At 46.9% G+C, this 15,626-nt stretch overlaps 1 protein-coding gene across 2 annotated transcripts in view; it reads left to right on the forward strand.

Moving 5' to 3' along the window:
- The first annotated feature begins 694 nt into the window (after nt 1–694).
- PLCD1 (phospholipase C delta 1) overlaps nt 695–15,626 on the forward strand; it is a 50,904-nt gene continuing 35,972 nt past the window's right edge. Inside the window, exons 1-2 of one of the 2 annotated variants that reach the window (XM_023921996.2) lie at nt 695–1,067; nt 13,157–13,321. In XM_023921996.2, coding sequence (XP_023777764.2) covers nt 1,034–1,067; nt 13,157–13,321 — 199 coding nt within the window. In that variant the 5' untranslated portion in view covers nt 695–1,033. Of the gene's footprint in view, nt 1,068–8,736; nt 8,989–13,156; nt 13,322–15,626 lie in introns of those variants that run through there. The other variant, XM_023921995.2, reaches the window with a different exon arrangement.

The following is a 15,626-nucleotide window of genomic DNA, read 5'->3' on the forward strand; positions in this document are numbered from 1 at the left end:
AAAGAGACTTCTCTCTTCTGTCAGTGGGGCTGCTGAGGAGAGAGGGCTTTGAATCTGCCAATAACTACATCAAGTGTTTGCATTGGGATAACCTAAATAACCATTACCATAAATAATAACAAACCAATTACTGAAAAACATTCAAATAGAGGAAAACTTTATTTTCCCACACTGACTTCCTTTCCTTTTCCTCTCCCTGTTTGCCATCACCATCTTTCTACCCTTCAAAGATATCTAATTCAGGAGGAGAGAACAGAGTGGAAGAAATCAGTTCCACTCACTAAAAGCCTCAGGACAGTGCAGATTTTTCTGTCTCGCTGTCTCAAATGCAAAGCTCATAACTTTTTTTTCTGCCCTAAGCTCATGCCTTTGTGAGCGTTTGTGGTTACAGTTTCTATTTCTACACTGGCAAGTTCTGAACGGGTTTTTTTTTGTTGTTGTTTTTTGTTTTTTCTTTTAACTCGCTGAAAAGAATTATGCCTCCACCAGCATCTAAAAGCTCATTACCCCTAAACTCTGACCTGTGGCATCTGCTTAAGACCCATTCCTTGGTTTGCGAGCCACCGAGGATGGATTCCAGCACGGGAATGCGGCAGGCACAGGAAAGCAGCAGCACTGGGAAGCTCCAGCAGGAGCAGGGACAGGGGCAGGAGGAGGAGGAGGAGGAGGAGGAGGAGGAGGAGGAGGAGGAGGAGGAGGTGGAGGAGGCCGGGCCAGCGGTGAAGACGCCAAAGCCGAGCAGGGAGGAGGCAGGGCCAGAGCGGCGCTCGGCCGCGGTGGGTGCGCGGGCAGGCGGCGGCGTGCGGCTGGGAGAGAGATAAATGAGGAGTCATAGACAGGGCGCAATTCCAGCCAGGGGCGAGCCCTGAGCAGCCCCTGAGGAGGGAGCTGCTGGCGGGGATCGCTGGAGCGAGGAGCAGGGGGAGCCTGGCGGCTCTGGCCGCCGCCCCGCAGCAGCGCTGACTTCGGGGCACCGCTGCTGCTGCTGCTGCTGCTGCTGCTGCTGCTGCTGCCGGCGGCTCCCGCTGCGGCCATGGAGCCCAATGGCACATTCCTCGCCTGCAACAGTAAGTCTGGGGAAGTGTTCTTGTGTTTCAGCTCGCTTTTCTTCTCCAAGAGCTTTATTTTTCCTCCTCTCTTCTTCTCCACTTCCCCATTCTCTCATTTGGATGTAATGGGGCATTCCAGCGCTGTTACAGAGAGAGAAGACAGATTTTTCTCTCTTAGTCTGTGTTAGTAGGTAGGGAAGGGTGCCTTGGCTGGGGAAGCATCTGCAAGTTCAGAAAAGTGGATCCAGATCTCCTCCCCTTTATGGGAAACTGAGAGCGGATGGGTGCCCTGCTGAATAAACTCTGTGGGCTCTGGTGGAGACAGCAGAGCCTGGAGAAACACCTGAGCTCAGGGGCTGTCCCCGAGACACTGCAAATATTGACGACAAAATAAGTAATGCTTCTAAAAAAAGAAGTTCTCTCTGCCCTTGTAGCAAGTGAGAGTTAGGAAGATTCTGTTGGTGCCAAGTCTGGGAGGCTTGTCTGATAGACAGGATAATAAAATATCCCCCCTTATTCCCTCATCTGACTATATGTATTGCTTTGTTACCCCTTCATTGTATTTTCTTTACTCTGAGGAGCAGAAACAACTCAGGGCTGTGAGAGCTACAGGTTGAAATGGAATATTTTGATCCCAAAGAAATGGGAAAAGCCTCCAGTACTTTTTTTGTTTCATGAGGTGGGTGCTTTCTTATTACAGATAAGCTATAAACAAAACTAAAGTGATACAGCAATAAGTGATTACCCATGAACATAATCATTTTAGTGTTACCAGCAGAAATGTGGAAAGATTCCCCCAGGCTGATGAAATCTTCACTCTGATTTTCCCAGATGATAGAAATCCAACAGGAGGGTGAACCAGAGGTTAATGTTATACTTTTTGTAGGTATCTCATTCATTATACAGCCACTGGGGAAAGAAAGCCGAGAAACACATCTGGAACTGTTAAAACATTTCCCATTTTGGCCTGTGAGTTATTTTTCAGTGAATATTATTTAGTCCTCTGGGTTTAGGAAACAAGAAGGATTCAGTGGCTGGTAATCTATTTATTTTTTTTTTTTGTCTGGAGCAGAAAAATACACAAATGTTGAATGAGCCAAGAATTTTAAAAAGTATTTACTGAAATTCTTTGACACATAACACACATACACACACAAGTGCCAAAGTCAGTCCAAATGCCAGACTACTTAGACAAGAGGAGTTGTTCACATGTGGACTTCTTAGCAGGATCAGACTTGTGCTATGAATTTTGTCAGAAATTTCTGATACTGTGAGTTGTGGATATGTTTTGTCACCTGGCTCTATGTTGAAACTCAGGTTCTTTCTTTCAGTTTCTCTCTTTTTTTAAAAATTTTTCCTCAAAGTAGATAAAACTACAGCTGTATTTACCATGTCAGAATTAATGTGGGTGGGTTAGTAATACTCCTTCTCTTGCCTCATGAAGTTGGTTTGTTCCTGAACTGGGAGCCCTTGTGCTCACAGATTGTAGAATAGCCAATTTGTACTATGCCTTATTCTTAAACACTGACTTTTTACCCAGGACACTGTGTACATTGTGAGGGGAATGCCCTCTGCCACAGTACAGATCAAGGATTTTACAGATCCTTGTAAAATCCTACAAGACAGGCCATTTCCTTGTTTCCTCTGCCAGCAATTCCTCAGGATTAACATCTCTATTGAAATTTCCAAATGAATCATCTCCACCTGCCCTTGTGAGCTGGGAGCACTGAGGAGGCTCCTTCTGGACTGCAAGTTCCATGGGTGGAGGGAATTCAGCCTGGGATCAGCTGGGTTCTACTCTGGAGAAGCTGATAGCTTTGATCTCCTTTCCTAGCAACAAAATGCTCCCAGCACACACCTTTGATGCAGGTTGTGCTTGATGCACTACGTGGGAGTTTTGTGAACCACAATTCACCATAGTTCCCCACAGTCCAGGGGAATTTGGGATACTGACACATCCCATCACATTAAACAGTCAACATGTTCCTTTTTCAGACAAGTAAAATTCACTTTGGGACATGTTTATTTTGACACAAAAGCTGCTAAATTTGCCATCTGAGCAATGTCTTTTAGTAAAACTAAAGCCCACAGTTGGTTCTGAGATTGTTGCCAGTGTGTAAAGCCCCATCAGGCCCAAAAGTAGCTAAGACAGGGCCAGAGGATGCTTGGGGCAAAATAGATTTTCATGAGGAAATGAGAAAGAAAGAAGAGGGAAATGCAGTCACTTGGACAAGTGCTGCAGGTAGCAAAGATGAAAGGATTCAGGGAATCCTTTTCCCAACTACAGGGAAAAGCAAAATGGAGAGGTGTGTGGGGAAGAGATGGTTTGTGTAGGAATGGAAACTCAACTGCCTGGATAGGCAGTGCTGGGAGCCAAAGGTGTCAATGATTTGGGAGCAAAGTAGAGTTTCCTGTACAGGGATATCAATTAAAAAAAGCATTTTGGGAGGAAAGCTCCCAAACACTTGGTGATTTGATCACACAGGTGCTGACCTGTGCTGGGTCAGCACAGGTATCTCTAAAAAATTTTAGGCTTATAGGGATCTAGGCAGGAGGATTGTATCCTGTCTTCTCCTGGCCTCTTGTTAGCACTGTAGATAATTAAATACTGCAGTCTGACCCCCAGCCATGTGTCTCTGAGGTCCTTCCCGTGCGTGGAGGGTCTCAGTCCTCATCCAGCCAAGCCACCAGACCAGAAGGCAGCAGACCTTGGTCAGACATAGAGGTTTCTTCTTTTCTCTATGCAGGCAGAGAAGATTTTGACACAGTTTCTTCTAAACTGAAATACTTCCACACCTTAAATGAGCCAGCCTAAACACTGTGTGTGGGGAAGTTCTCACACCTCAGACCTCCCCTCACATGGTACCTTTTAAAGCCCTGTATTGAGGTACCACACAACAAGTCTCAGTGGCTGGTTTTGACTAGAGTTACAGAAATCCCAGATAAATCCCTTAGGGGGAAAAAGAAAAAAATTATATTTTCCATAGTTTTGCATAATTCAGTTGTGCAATTTAATTTTTGCACAAGTTTTGCCTTGCTGCAGAATATTGAGAATGACATGCATTTTGTCTATGAAAGAAATTTCAGCTCCTGAAGAAAATGTTGAGAAAAGCTGCTAAGTGGCCTTTAAAAAATGAGGCTGGGACCCACCTACAACTGACTTTGGGTTTATGAAAAGAACATCTTCATGAGCATGTTCCCAGAAGCATGACTTGGGAGGTGGGCAGCTGAGTTGCTCAAGTGCTCCTGGCTGCTGATCCTGGTCCTATCTATCAAGTTGATATCTTTCTTTTCAATTACTTTCTTTCCACACCACCTACTGGAAAAGCTGTAATTTATGGCAAGACAGTATTATTTTTTATTTTTATTTTTTTTACACTCTCATTGCAGTCAAATCTCTATGTGCACTGTGATGAAGCAAACCAAACCTTCAGTCCAATTTTGGGTTCCCAAGCACAATGAACTTTATCTGGACTTCATCAAGAGTGCAGGGCAGTAGCTTTTGATTGGTCACAGCCTCTTCCCTGCACTGATCCAAGCTCCCTGTGAGGAACCTGGACTGGCAGGAAGATGTATGAAGACTTTCACAAATAAAGGTCATGATTTGTCTGTCTGTGAAATGTCTGAGCAGGCAGCCTGGCTTTGTTTACACAAAGCAAGGCCAGGGCTCTTCCCTGTTGAATTGCCAGCACATTCCCCAGCCTGGTTTTGACCCACAGCAAGCTGGCAGATGGCACAGTCTGGGTGATGGGCCTGCAGCCCTTCCCACTGGGCATTCTGGATATAACTAGCCTGTTTTGGGGAAAGATGGGCTGTGTGGACTTGCCAGAGCTGGAGGAGGGACCTTTCTCCTCACAGAGACCGTTCAGACAAGGTGAGACAGCCAAAACATACAGAGAGAAAGTGGGGCTGAGAAATGCTGGGCAGGGTGACAGCGCTGATCCTGTCACACGGCTTCTGGCCAGTGTGCAGGCACAGGGAGGCTTCAGGCAATGGTTTAAAGGACAACACAACTCAAGACTTGGGAGAATTCCTCTTGTAAGAATCTTTAAGGTTTAATGTATATAGTTTCTGCCCCAGCTCAGCAGGACCTCTCAAGCACTCTGGAAAGGGAGAGGGCAAGAGAAGCCAATGTAAGGAAGAGGAGGAGGAGGAGGTTTGCTGCTGGAGAAACCCGTTCTCAGTGTGACCACAAGGTGGAACTTGGTACATACCACATGCTCTGAAGAGGCACCTACTGGGAACAAGCAGCAGCATCCTTGGCCAGGGATGCACCCATGCATCTGGTCTCAGCACCCACTCCCTGATCCCCACTTCCCCACAGGGAGCAAGAAGGAAAGTGCTGGTGTAGAGGATCCACAGGCATTTTTTGCTGGAGGTGAAAAGCTGTGCTAACAGCAAGGCCTGGTCCTCAGAGGATGTGAGGTGTTACTGGGGAGAGCAGTGAGTGGTGTCCTGGAGGTGGCAGAGAAAGAGGGAGGAGGATTTCTGCAGGTGGAATATGGCAGGGCATGGATGAAGTGGGGGAAGGACAGAGCAGGTGGGACCCTGCAGATGTGGAAGGCACCTTTCTGTCATATTCTTTAGTAAGAAGAATGGCATCGTGTAAAACAGACCTGTTTTTTTTTTTCTTCTTGGTAACAAATACAGAGCAAAGCAAATCTTTGGCCTCTTTAGGGGAAAAAATCTCCCCTGAACATGACATTTATTATTTGATATGTAGTTCCCACAGTCATTACTAGTTCTAATTTGCATCATGTGCATGATGTGATGAGGAAGTGGTGAGGTCATCACCAGCACAGGTATTCTTATTCCACTCCTAAATTATCACAAGTATGGGCAAATCAGCAGCTGAGTTTTGTCCTGTCATTTTTGTCAGTGTGCTCTAAAGAGACTGTAATCGGAATTAGGGTTGCACCACTTTTGGCATTGCCTAAATATGATGGTGATGGGAGAACAAGTGCAGCCCTAATAAAGAACTCAAAAGCCAACCTGCTTCTCCCAGTGTGAAGTGGTAATAGTGCTTCCTTATCTCCTTTGTGAAAGGATGTGATGGAGATTGATTAATTTTGGAAAATCATCTAAAGAGCAGCCTGTGGATTGTAGTGTTCTCACATAGCCTATTTCCTACCAGACACTGCAGGCACTCCATCTGCAAGTGCCTGTTTCCTGGATATTCAAGCACTTTGCAAACTTTGGGGCTGTGTTCTGACATCCTCATTCCCATCGATTTCCATTTGCTCTGTGAGTAATCCAGCTGGAATCGATAGGGTGATGAGCACAGCCCCGATCCTGGGCACGGGGACATGGATAACTTCACTCATGTGACCAGGGCCATTTATTTAATTGGGGTTGGTCATATGGGTAAAATTGCACGACCCACAGAGGTGCAGTTACCTGCAGTGAATAAGGCTTGAAGAATTTTTCTATGAGCCATTTGCAGGAATTGCTTCCTCCTGTGCCAGACTGTGACAGTATCGTGTAACATCAATACCCGTGTCACACTTACCCATCAGGCTTCTTCTCTGAGTTGTGACATTGTCTTTAACTCAAGACCACAATAAATCCAGCTCAGTTGTTTACCAAAGCAGGGAATTTTTGTCCCAATTATCCCATCTTCATTTTAAAAACAAACTGATTGAACATCTCTGAAGCCCTCACAACAGCAAAACTTGCACATTGCTGTTCTGGAGCGGTATCTAAATTCATTGAATACTGACCCTGTGCTTTGTGTGTGAGCAAACTTCAGGGCTAAGTACAGTAAAATGTTCTCCAAGGGCATGGAAAGCTTTGAGCAGAGCTGTCACTGGCACTGCTATTAGGAATTAATGAGAAATTGAAGCACAGGGGCTCTGTGTGTTCCCAGATCAATCCCTATGGGATTCTGGTTGCTCCTGGGCAGGAGAGCTGGTGTGTAGAAGCAAATTGTTTTGCTAAGGCAATTATGGGAGACTTCCCCACTCCTTTGATTAGATCAGTCTTCTCCAGCACAATGTGAAATATGGGAAGTACTCAGAGACTGATAGCTAATAAATATCATCCAGCCATTGCTTCATGGTGCTCACCTCCTTGCCAGGGCAAAACCAAAGCTCCCAGCTCCCCGGGGAGGGCTATGGAGATTACAGCTCTGACATCCAGCCCCTGCCTGTGCAGGGGGCCCAGGAAGGCTGGAGGTGTTTCCCAAACACCCACTGACAACCTGGCTAACATGTTCAGCAATGTACCATTCAGAGACTGCCCTTATTCTCCTTTGCTGTCTGTGATCTGCAATGGCTGTGTGTAAATAAAGAGTTATTAGATGTACTGCTGTTCAAGGCCGTGCAATGGCTCTGTCTTGTCCCCAGAGAGTTTCTCACCTTCGGTGTTTGGCAGTGATTAATGACTCTGACCCTGTCCTTGTGCTGGGCAAACAACCCAGTCCTCTGTTTCCCTGCGAGGGCTGGGGGGGCTTCCTTCAAACTACAGAGAAAGAAGGGGAAGATGTTGGATTGACAGACACCAGAAACAATGTTTATAGAGCCTGTACTGAGTATGTTGAGGGGGTGGTGATGGAGAGCCTTCATTTAGGTCGAAAATAGTGGCTAAAACAGTGACTTGTGGTTTGATGTCAAGTTTCTTGGTATATGCTGATTCTACAGTAAGGGATCTTCACCCCAGTTTGACCCTTTACCCTTACAGCAGCAGCTCACAAAGGTAATGACAAAAAACCAAAAAACCAAAAACAAACAAAAAAAACCCCCCTAAAATAAATAAATAAATAAATAAATATATATATATAAAAATGTATAAATATATAAAGGTTGGTGACAAGATGTGTGTATAGCTGCTGTTCTTCCCTTCAGAAAAGGTCATGGCTAGGGAAGAAATGGATTTTAGTCCCAGCCATTGCTAGGACAATGGGGAATGGATGTGAGTTTCATCAAAGGAAATTTATACTGGTCATAACAAATTTTTCTGAGAACATCTGAGCTCTTGTATCTAAATTGGCTTTGGAGTCTCTGCCCCTAGAGATAGCCAAACTTGCCTGGACAAGGCTGCAAGCAACCAGATCTGCCTTTGAAGGCGACTCTTCACTTCGAATGGGTGGATGAACAAGAGAGCCCCAGAGGTTCATTCCAGCCTGAATTGTTCCATGATTCTGTGTAATCAGTGACTTGTTAAATCCCCGAGGGGGCTTATTCCTGTACCAGAGTGCAGGGTGAATCTGAATTACAAGGATAAACCCAAAGACATGCAGAAATGTGGGGTCAGTGACTCACCCAAGTCACATAGGAAATAGAAAAGTGGCAGAGAAGACACTCCCCACACTTAGAGGAAAACACTCTTTCCTAAGTGGAAAAGGAAGAGCATTAAAGCTCAGTTTCCGAGCATCTTTTGAGTCACTTTGCCCTGGCTGAGGGGGGCTTTAGGCCCCGCGTTCGGTGCCCGTCAGTGGGAGCAGCACGGAGAACAGAAAGGAGGAGCCGGGCTCGCTCGGATCCAGGCTGGCAAGCCCAAGGCAGTGATCAGGAGCCACAAACAATATCTGCGACTTCTCCAGCCTTCGGAAATGATGCGTAAAATCCCACTGGCGAACGACTGGTGGAAAACTCGTTCCTTCTACCTGGGCAGCTGCCGGCAGGCTCCTCGGCTTAGCTCTGCATGCGGCGTGTGAAGCGGGAGGAGAGACTTCCCCCAGTCCCACCCCCGGCCGGACTCTGCCCTCCCCTGCCGGGCTGTGCTGCCGCTGGCCGCGCTCGCTCCGTGGAGCCCCTGGATGAGCAGGGATCCCTGCGGGGGTGGCACTGCCCCCCAGCCCTCCCGAGGGCCGGCTGCCTCCCCCGAGCCCCGCGCTGCATCATGCAGTGCATCCGGAGGCAGCCCAAGCGCACCGTGTCCCAGGAAAACATCCTGCTGGAGCAGAGCCGTCGAGTGGCCGCGCTGAATGGCATCAGGCTGGGTAAGGGACAGCCTGGGCACAGCCTCGGCACCGCTTCCTTTCTCTTTTCCCTGCTCCACCCTGAACTCCAGGGTTAAATTCCCAAGGTTTCCTTTCCTCTCGTTTGCTTGTAGCCACACGCCAGATGTGTGAAGCGCTTGGTTGGAGGCATCCAAGAATGCGGGCAAAGGCTCGGTCCCCAAATCTCCTGCTGGGCTCTCTGAGCTGCCTCTGACTGAGGGTGTTTGGGGAGGGCAGTGCCCTTGTCCTGCCCAGTTTCAGCCCTGAGCCGGTCGCTGTAAGAGCCCAGGGAAGCACTCAGAGGCTGCTGATGAAAGAGGAAACCCGGCGAGTTTCATAACTTGTGTGCCTATGAACTCACTGCTGGTTCCTGTGCTCTGGAGGCACAGCCCGAGTGCATGAGAGTTCCTTGATTCCTGGTGCCACAGAGGGTGGGTGGAAGTGGGAAATAGCCATTTACCCACCTGAGCTCCTTAGATTTTACCAGAAAGGCTTTCTGCCCATTTAAACCAACAAACCTGGGTTAAGCCTGGTCTGTAAGCGGGTGGGAGGGGGAGAGGGGAAAGAAGGAGACTTGTTTTATAGCGACTGTAATTAAGTTCTGTCAGATCAGCAGATTTGCAAGAGCAGTGCAGCAATATGGATTATCACTGCCATCCTATTTCCTCAGTGAACTCAAAGCCCGGCTCCTACCGTGACAGCTATTGTTTTACTGAGCTTCCTGCTTGCTGTAAAACTGAGCTAGATAAGCCAAAGGTTAATATTCCCAATGTCTCAATGTCTCAAGCTTCCTAGTGCAGAGTATTAACACTATGGTTATTGCAGTGCTGTGTGTGTGCTCAAGGCGCTCCTACCTTGGCCAAACATGATTTTTGCTCTGAACAGTGCAATATATATATATATATATATGTATATATATATACATATAATAAATATATTTCACTGCACAGTGAATATATTCTGTTCAGAAAGTATTTGACTGATGTTTTGCAAATAGGGAGATCCCGACCCTTGAAAAGTACTCTGGAATTTTGCATGCTAAATGTGTATTTGGTATTTTACAGAGGATTCTAAACAAGAAACAGTCTTGCCACATGCTTCAGGCAGGATTTGCACATCTATTTCAGTGCAGTGATTGTGCTTCTCATGCTAAATGTTGTTATATAGTTGGGAGTCAATATCCTTGTCCTGCTGCACAGAGTTTCTTAACTTTTAAATGATGTATGTGTACAATGATTCTGGTTTCTTAGATATGAGTTTTCATTGCTTTGAAATGTACTATTGGAGCACAAACCTTCTCAGCTTCAGGCTTTGAGAAATCTGGGCTAGTGGAAGTGTCCCTGCCCATGGCAGGGGCGTGGAATGGGGTGACCTGTAAGGTTCCTTCCAACCCAAACCATTCCATGATTCTCTGTGGGGTATTAGGAAGAAATCCTCAGGTTTCTGCTGGGAAAAGGTGGGGTGTTTTTATTGGAAAGCAGTTTAAAAAGCCAGCTGAGAGCAATGTCCCACTGACACATCAGGGGTGTGTGTGTTTGTGGTTCCTGTATCAGCAGATCACGGTGTCTTATGCTGCATCTCTGGCCTAACAAAATGCAGGTAGGAACACAGAAATTCAGTGACTCACCCAAGAAAAGAGTCTGTGCCAGTGCTTGGTTGGGCATAGGAGGCAGAGCCTGAAGCACTGGGGAAGAAGGGGAGTTTTGACCACGCTGTTACACTGCCTGGGTGATCATGATGAAGGGCTCTGAGCTCCAGCTGGTGTCTGAACTGTGTGCTTGAAGCCTGGAGGAGAGGAATCTGCCCTTGGCCACCACCTTTGCCCATCCAGATTTGTCCCTGTTATGTTGGTGCAGCTCTTTGGGATGTCCTGGTAGCAGGGCACATTACAGGTGCTGCACACAGGGTCTGTAGAACAAAACATGCCCTGGTTAAGTGGATTTCTCATTCCACACCTGTGGACATAGGCATCCAAAGGATTTGGTGGGTTTCCTGCTTTCCTCGTCATGTCACCCTAGGATGACCTGTCCTCCTCCTGGTCCTGTAATGATTCCTCAAGTGGTTGGGATCTGAAGAAAAAGAAGGAATAGATCTGGGAGCCAGAATAGAAATGTGGGTGCAGAGGGAGAAGGGAGAAGTTTCCAAGAACTGTGAGGGGAGCCCCAGGGATTAGTTAGTAAAGCTGCAGTCTGTGCACTTGGAGAACCTTTGCCTAACAGCAGAAGCCAGCTCAGGAGACCAAGAACCTGTGAAGCTGTTGTGGTGTGTGTCCTTCCATTTCCAGATGAGGTGGCCTCTCATCAGCCCCTGGGAGTGCTGTCCCACGTCCCATAGTTGGCCTCAACTTGTCACCCTTCTGTGTTTTGCAGGAGACAGCTCTTTTTCTTCTCTCCATGAATTTTTTTCTGAGGTTTTCTGTGGGGTAAGCATTCAAATTCCCCTCTCAGGAACCTCCAGACCACTCATGAATTGAGAAGCCAAGCAGTGCTGTAGTGGGGAAGACAATTAATGAGATACCTAATTTAACTTTGAGGAAAGAGAGAGCCAAAGCCACTTTTGCAGGATCTCCAGCTTCTACTCTGATGCTTTCAAGCCTGGATGTTTCAGCCTGGCTCAGGTCTAGGCATGCTCCTTGAGCTCTGCAAAACCAATAAATGGTGTGAGCTGCTCACAAAGTGGACACTGGACGCCCCTAGTATTTATCTTTGATGTAAATCTCAGGCTTTGGCTGCCTAAAATTCTCTCTCTAGGCCAGTGTATCCCAGCTACAAACTCGCAGTGCTGGGTTTTGCTGCTGCACCATAACCCACATTGGTGCTTTGCAGCACCTGTCACTTCAGTTTCCTGTATGGAGTGTCAGGACACTGGGAATTTGGCCACTTGAATCTCACAGTTTTGTTTTTCAAGCAGGCCCAAAATGATGCCTGGTAATTTATTGTCCTGCCTTGTTTAAAAGCCAGTGATTCAAAGCAGCTGTGTCTCCCAGAGAAGAACCAACCCAATGCCACTGGGGACACTGCAGTGAAAAATGTTATTTGTGAGACTCCACGTCAGATTTGTTGAGTACTGAGGAATTTCCCTGCAGGTGAGTGTCAGGTGGCTGCAGGTGGCCAAGTGGCTACCTGCATTGCCAAGGTGAGGTTAGAAAAGTTTCCTCTGAGTTGGGATGCTCATGGTCAGCACTGCAGAGTTAAATGCTGCTTCACCAGCTCTCAACCAGCCTTTCATGCAGTGTCACAGAGCTGAAGGTGCCTATTACAGAAAGCCCAGGATGTGCTTCTTGTGTTTCATGCTCTCACCCTCCTCAGTCTGCATGCTTCACATCTGTAATTAATGGTTGGTTTGAGGGACAGATTCTCCAAGGTGTTTAGGTATGTGGAAGTCATGCACTGCTGAGACACTCAAAACCATGTAGAATGCCAATTCTGTGTTTTTGGAGTCTCAGTAGGTGTCTGTTTCTTCTCTAGATGTCTTAAGTGCCTTCCTGAATCTAGGCTAAGTTGTGAAATCCAAAGTTCCCACAACCAGAAGGTTTGGTTGTTATTATTTGACATTGCATTGGCCTCAAAGTGTAAAAAAGACAAAGACCCTTCGGATGGTTGAGCAATGAGGAGATCGTGGCTGCTCCTTATTGCTGCCTTAGTGATCTGTTGCTGCCTGTCACCAAAATTCACTCTCCTAAGCTTCATCTGATCTGCAAAATTCCCACGTGGATAGGAAGGCACTGCTTGCCAGAGGAGGATGAGAGTTATCTTTGTGTATTCCTGTTTCCACAGAGGAAATTTTGTTGCAGAATGGATTTGAAATCACTTGAAAGTTCCTGACAGCATTCCAGTTACAAGTTATGCAATTTTCCTTTCTCTGCTTTTACTGTTCTGTTGTTGGTTTTGTTGCAGGTTTTGCATCCTAACAGTATTTGCTGGGAAGGAGATATTTTATCTTTGTAAAACACCTGAGAATTATTATACAAAGTCTTCAGACTCAATCTGAGAAGTGCACAAGGCTTCAGCCTCTTTTGTGATCATGAAGCGATGTGGAGGATTTCTGGGTCTCTCTGCTCTGCTCTGCTCTCCTCCCCAGACCTGACTGCCCCTGTGGAAGGGAAAACTCTTTGAGCATCATTTCTTGAGCTGTCTCTTAAAACACTACCACTACTGTTTCTCCACAGGCCTCAAAGATGACAAGGACCTGAAGTTCCTCCTGAAAGGCAGCCAGCTGCTAAAAGTGAAGTCAAGCTCCTGGAGAAAGGAGCGGTTCTATAAGCTCCAGGAGGACTGCAAAACCATATGGCAGGAGTCAAAGAAGGTGCTGAGATCCCCAGAGTCACAGATCTGTGAGTAAAGTTTGCTTTGTCAGAGGTGGGGTGAGCCAGGACCATTATGTGGTGTGGAGAGAGGGTTTGTAGCAATGAGAGCAGGTCCTTCCTTCCTCCTGTGACACACAAACCGAGTGATGCTGTCAGCCCTGGGAGAGCCACGAGGAATCTGCCATGTCAGGAATGGTCACATTGCCCAAGCTCATGAGCTGCTGCCTCAGATTGTTGTGGGGTGGGCTGTGCTGGTCTCAGCAGCCCTGCCTGGCTCGTTTCCTCCCCAAATTGTGCAGCTCACTCAGGTACCTGAGCCCTAATGCTCGGTGTGAGACATGGTATGAGCATTTCTGCCATGGGGTGGTGTGTGGCTCTTGCTCCTTTCCTGCCTGCCAGCCCCAGGGAAAACTGGCATTCAAGCCTCACAAGGAAACTGCAGAGATGTGGAAATCCAAAGGTTTACAAGAGATGAGAAGGAAAGCCTGTTCTCATCCTTATCTTGGAATCCCAGGATCTACTCTGTTGTAAAAAGTCCAGATACTACAATCACCATTATATGGCACAGGAAAAAACCATTCTGTTCCAGCAGCATCCAGCTTGGCACTGTAATTGGGACCCCAATTGAATCCAATTGTGCAGACAAAATGGAATCAGGCAGGGTGTGTGTCTGTTTATATCTTTGTTTTCTTCTCATTCCATATTTTTCTAACACATTTCTCCATATTTTCTGACATTTTTTCTCTCTTATTTCAGTAATCATTGTGGTCTTGTAAATCCAGGAGATAAATTAGTAACATGGAATATGTTTTATGGCATGTTGAAACGTGTTAATTATGCAATGATTTTGGAAATGATCACAATTAACTAAATGAAGGGTGGGTCTTTCAAATTACTTCCCTTCCTCCCACAAACAGTGATAAGATTTCCAGTAGGAGGAGTAAAGTAGCAGGGTAAAATATGTTTGGTTTGTAACCCTGATGGCCAGAGTCTTCTCACATGATCTTGGGCACCTCATTTAATCTCTTTGTGCATCCTTCTCCACACATTTTCTTTCTCTTCCCTCTAACTGTAAAAGGCTTTGAATCAGAGAGGCACACAGGTTTGGGCTGAAAGGGACATTAAAGATCATCCAGTTCCATCTCCCTGCCATGGGTGAGGATACCTGGACCAGGTTGCTCCCAGCCCCATCCAGGCTGGCCTCAGACACTTCCAGGAATGGAGCATCCACAGCTTCCTTGAACAACCTGTGCCAGTGTCTTGCCACACTCTGAGTAAAGAATTTACTATTTCTAACATCTAATCTAAATCTCTCCTTTCTGTTCCCCCTTTTCTGCTATCTACCTTTGTAAAAAGTCCCTCTCCCTCCTTTTTTATAAAAGGGGAAGGTTGCAGTGAGACCTCCCCTGAGGCTTTGGGTTGGAGGGTGTCCCCTCCTGGGTGTTTGGATGCCCAGCCTAGCAGGGTCCTGAGCTCAGCTGGGCTCTTCAGGTCTCCCAGTGCAATAACCCATCATGACCACAGCAAACAGAAAGTCCTCAGTGAATGTTTGCTCCCTGGAGTCCCACTCCTTGGGAGTGTCTGCTCTGCTGAGCTCTGTCCCATATAAAATCAAAGTTCTTCCCCAGATAATGTGTATCTTTCTCTATATAATATATCTTGCTCTAAATCAAATAAGGGTGTGAGTTGAGAAGAATGACTTTCAGAGCTCCCAGGCCTGGGTTCCGTGTGTGTGAGTGTGGATTCACAGCACTCCAAATCCCCTTTGGTAACATTGCCACACTGCTGGGGACAGGCAGTGCCACTGTGGGCAGGAGAACCTGCTGTGCCCTGGGAGTGACCTCAGTGCCATGTGGAGATGGAGTAATGTTACCTGATGGCTCACAGCACGTGCCTGCTCCTTGGTGCTTCACACAGGCACACCTTTCCCAGGAAAATATTTATTTTTTCTTTTTTTTTGTCATCAGGATAACAGCAATGGAGACAAATTGCAGCTCTGTGAAGGCAAGCTCTGGCCAAGCTCTGGTCAAGCTCTGACCAGGCTGGCTCTGCACCCTGACACCCATCTGGCTGTGGGAGCTGCACAGGCTGTGTCCCATGTGCTCCTGGCAGGATGTGAGCCTGTGCCAAGCTCTTGGGAGGGTTGGAGGGACACTCAGGGCTGCTTCCAGCAAGTGCTGCACACACACCTGAGCCTGGCAGACAACAAGAGAGATGATAACTGACTCCTGCCAAGTCCTAAGCCATGACATCAAAGAGGTCCATTTTCATGAAATCATAGAATGGTTTAGGTTGGAAGGGACTTGAACATTTCCAGGGATGGGGCAGCCAC

The sequence above is a fragment of the Cyanistes caeruleus genome, chromosome 1, assembly GCF_971803275.1.
Source record: "Cyanistes caeruleus chromosome 1, bCyaCae1.hap1.1, whole genome shotgun sequence".
NCBI classification, from domain to species: Eukaryota; Metazoa; Chordata; class Aves; order Passeriformes; family Paridae; genus Cyanistes; species Cyanistes caeruleus.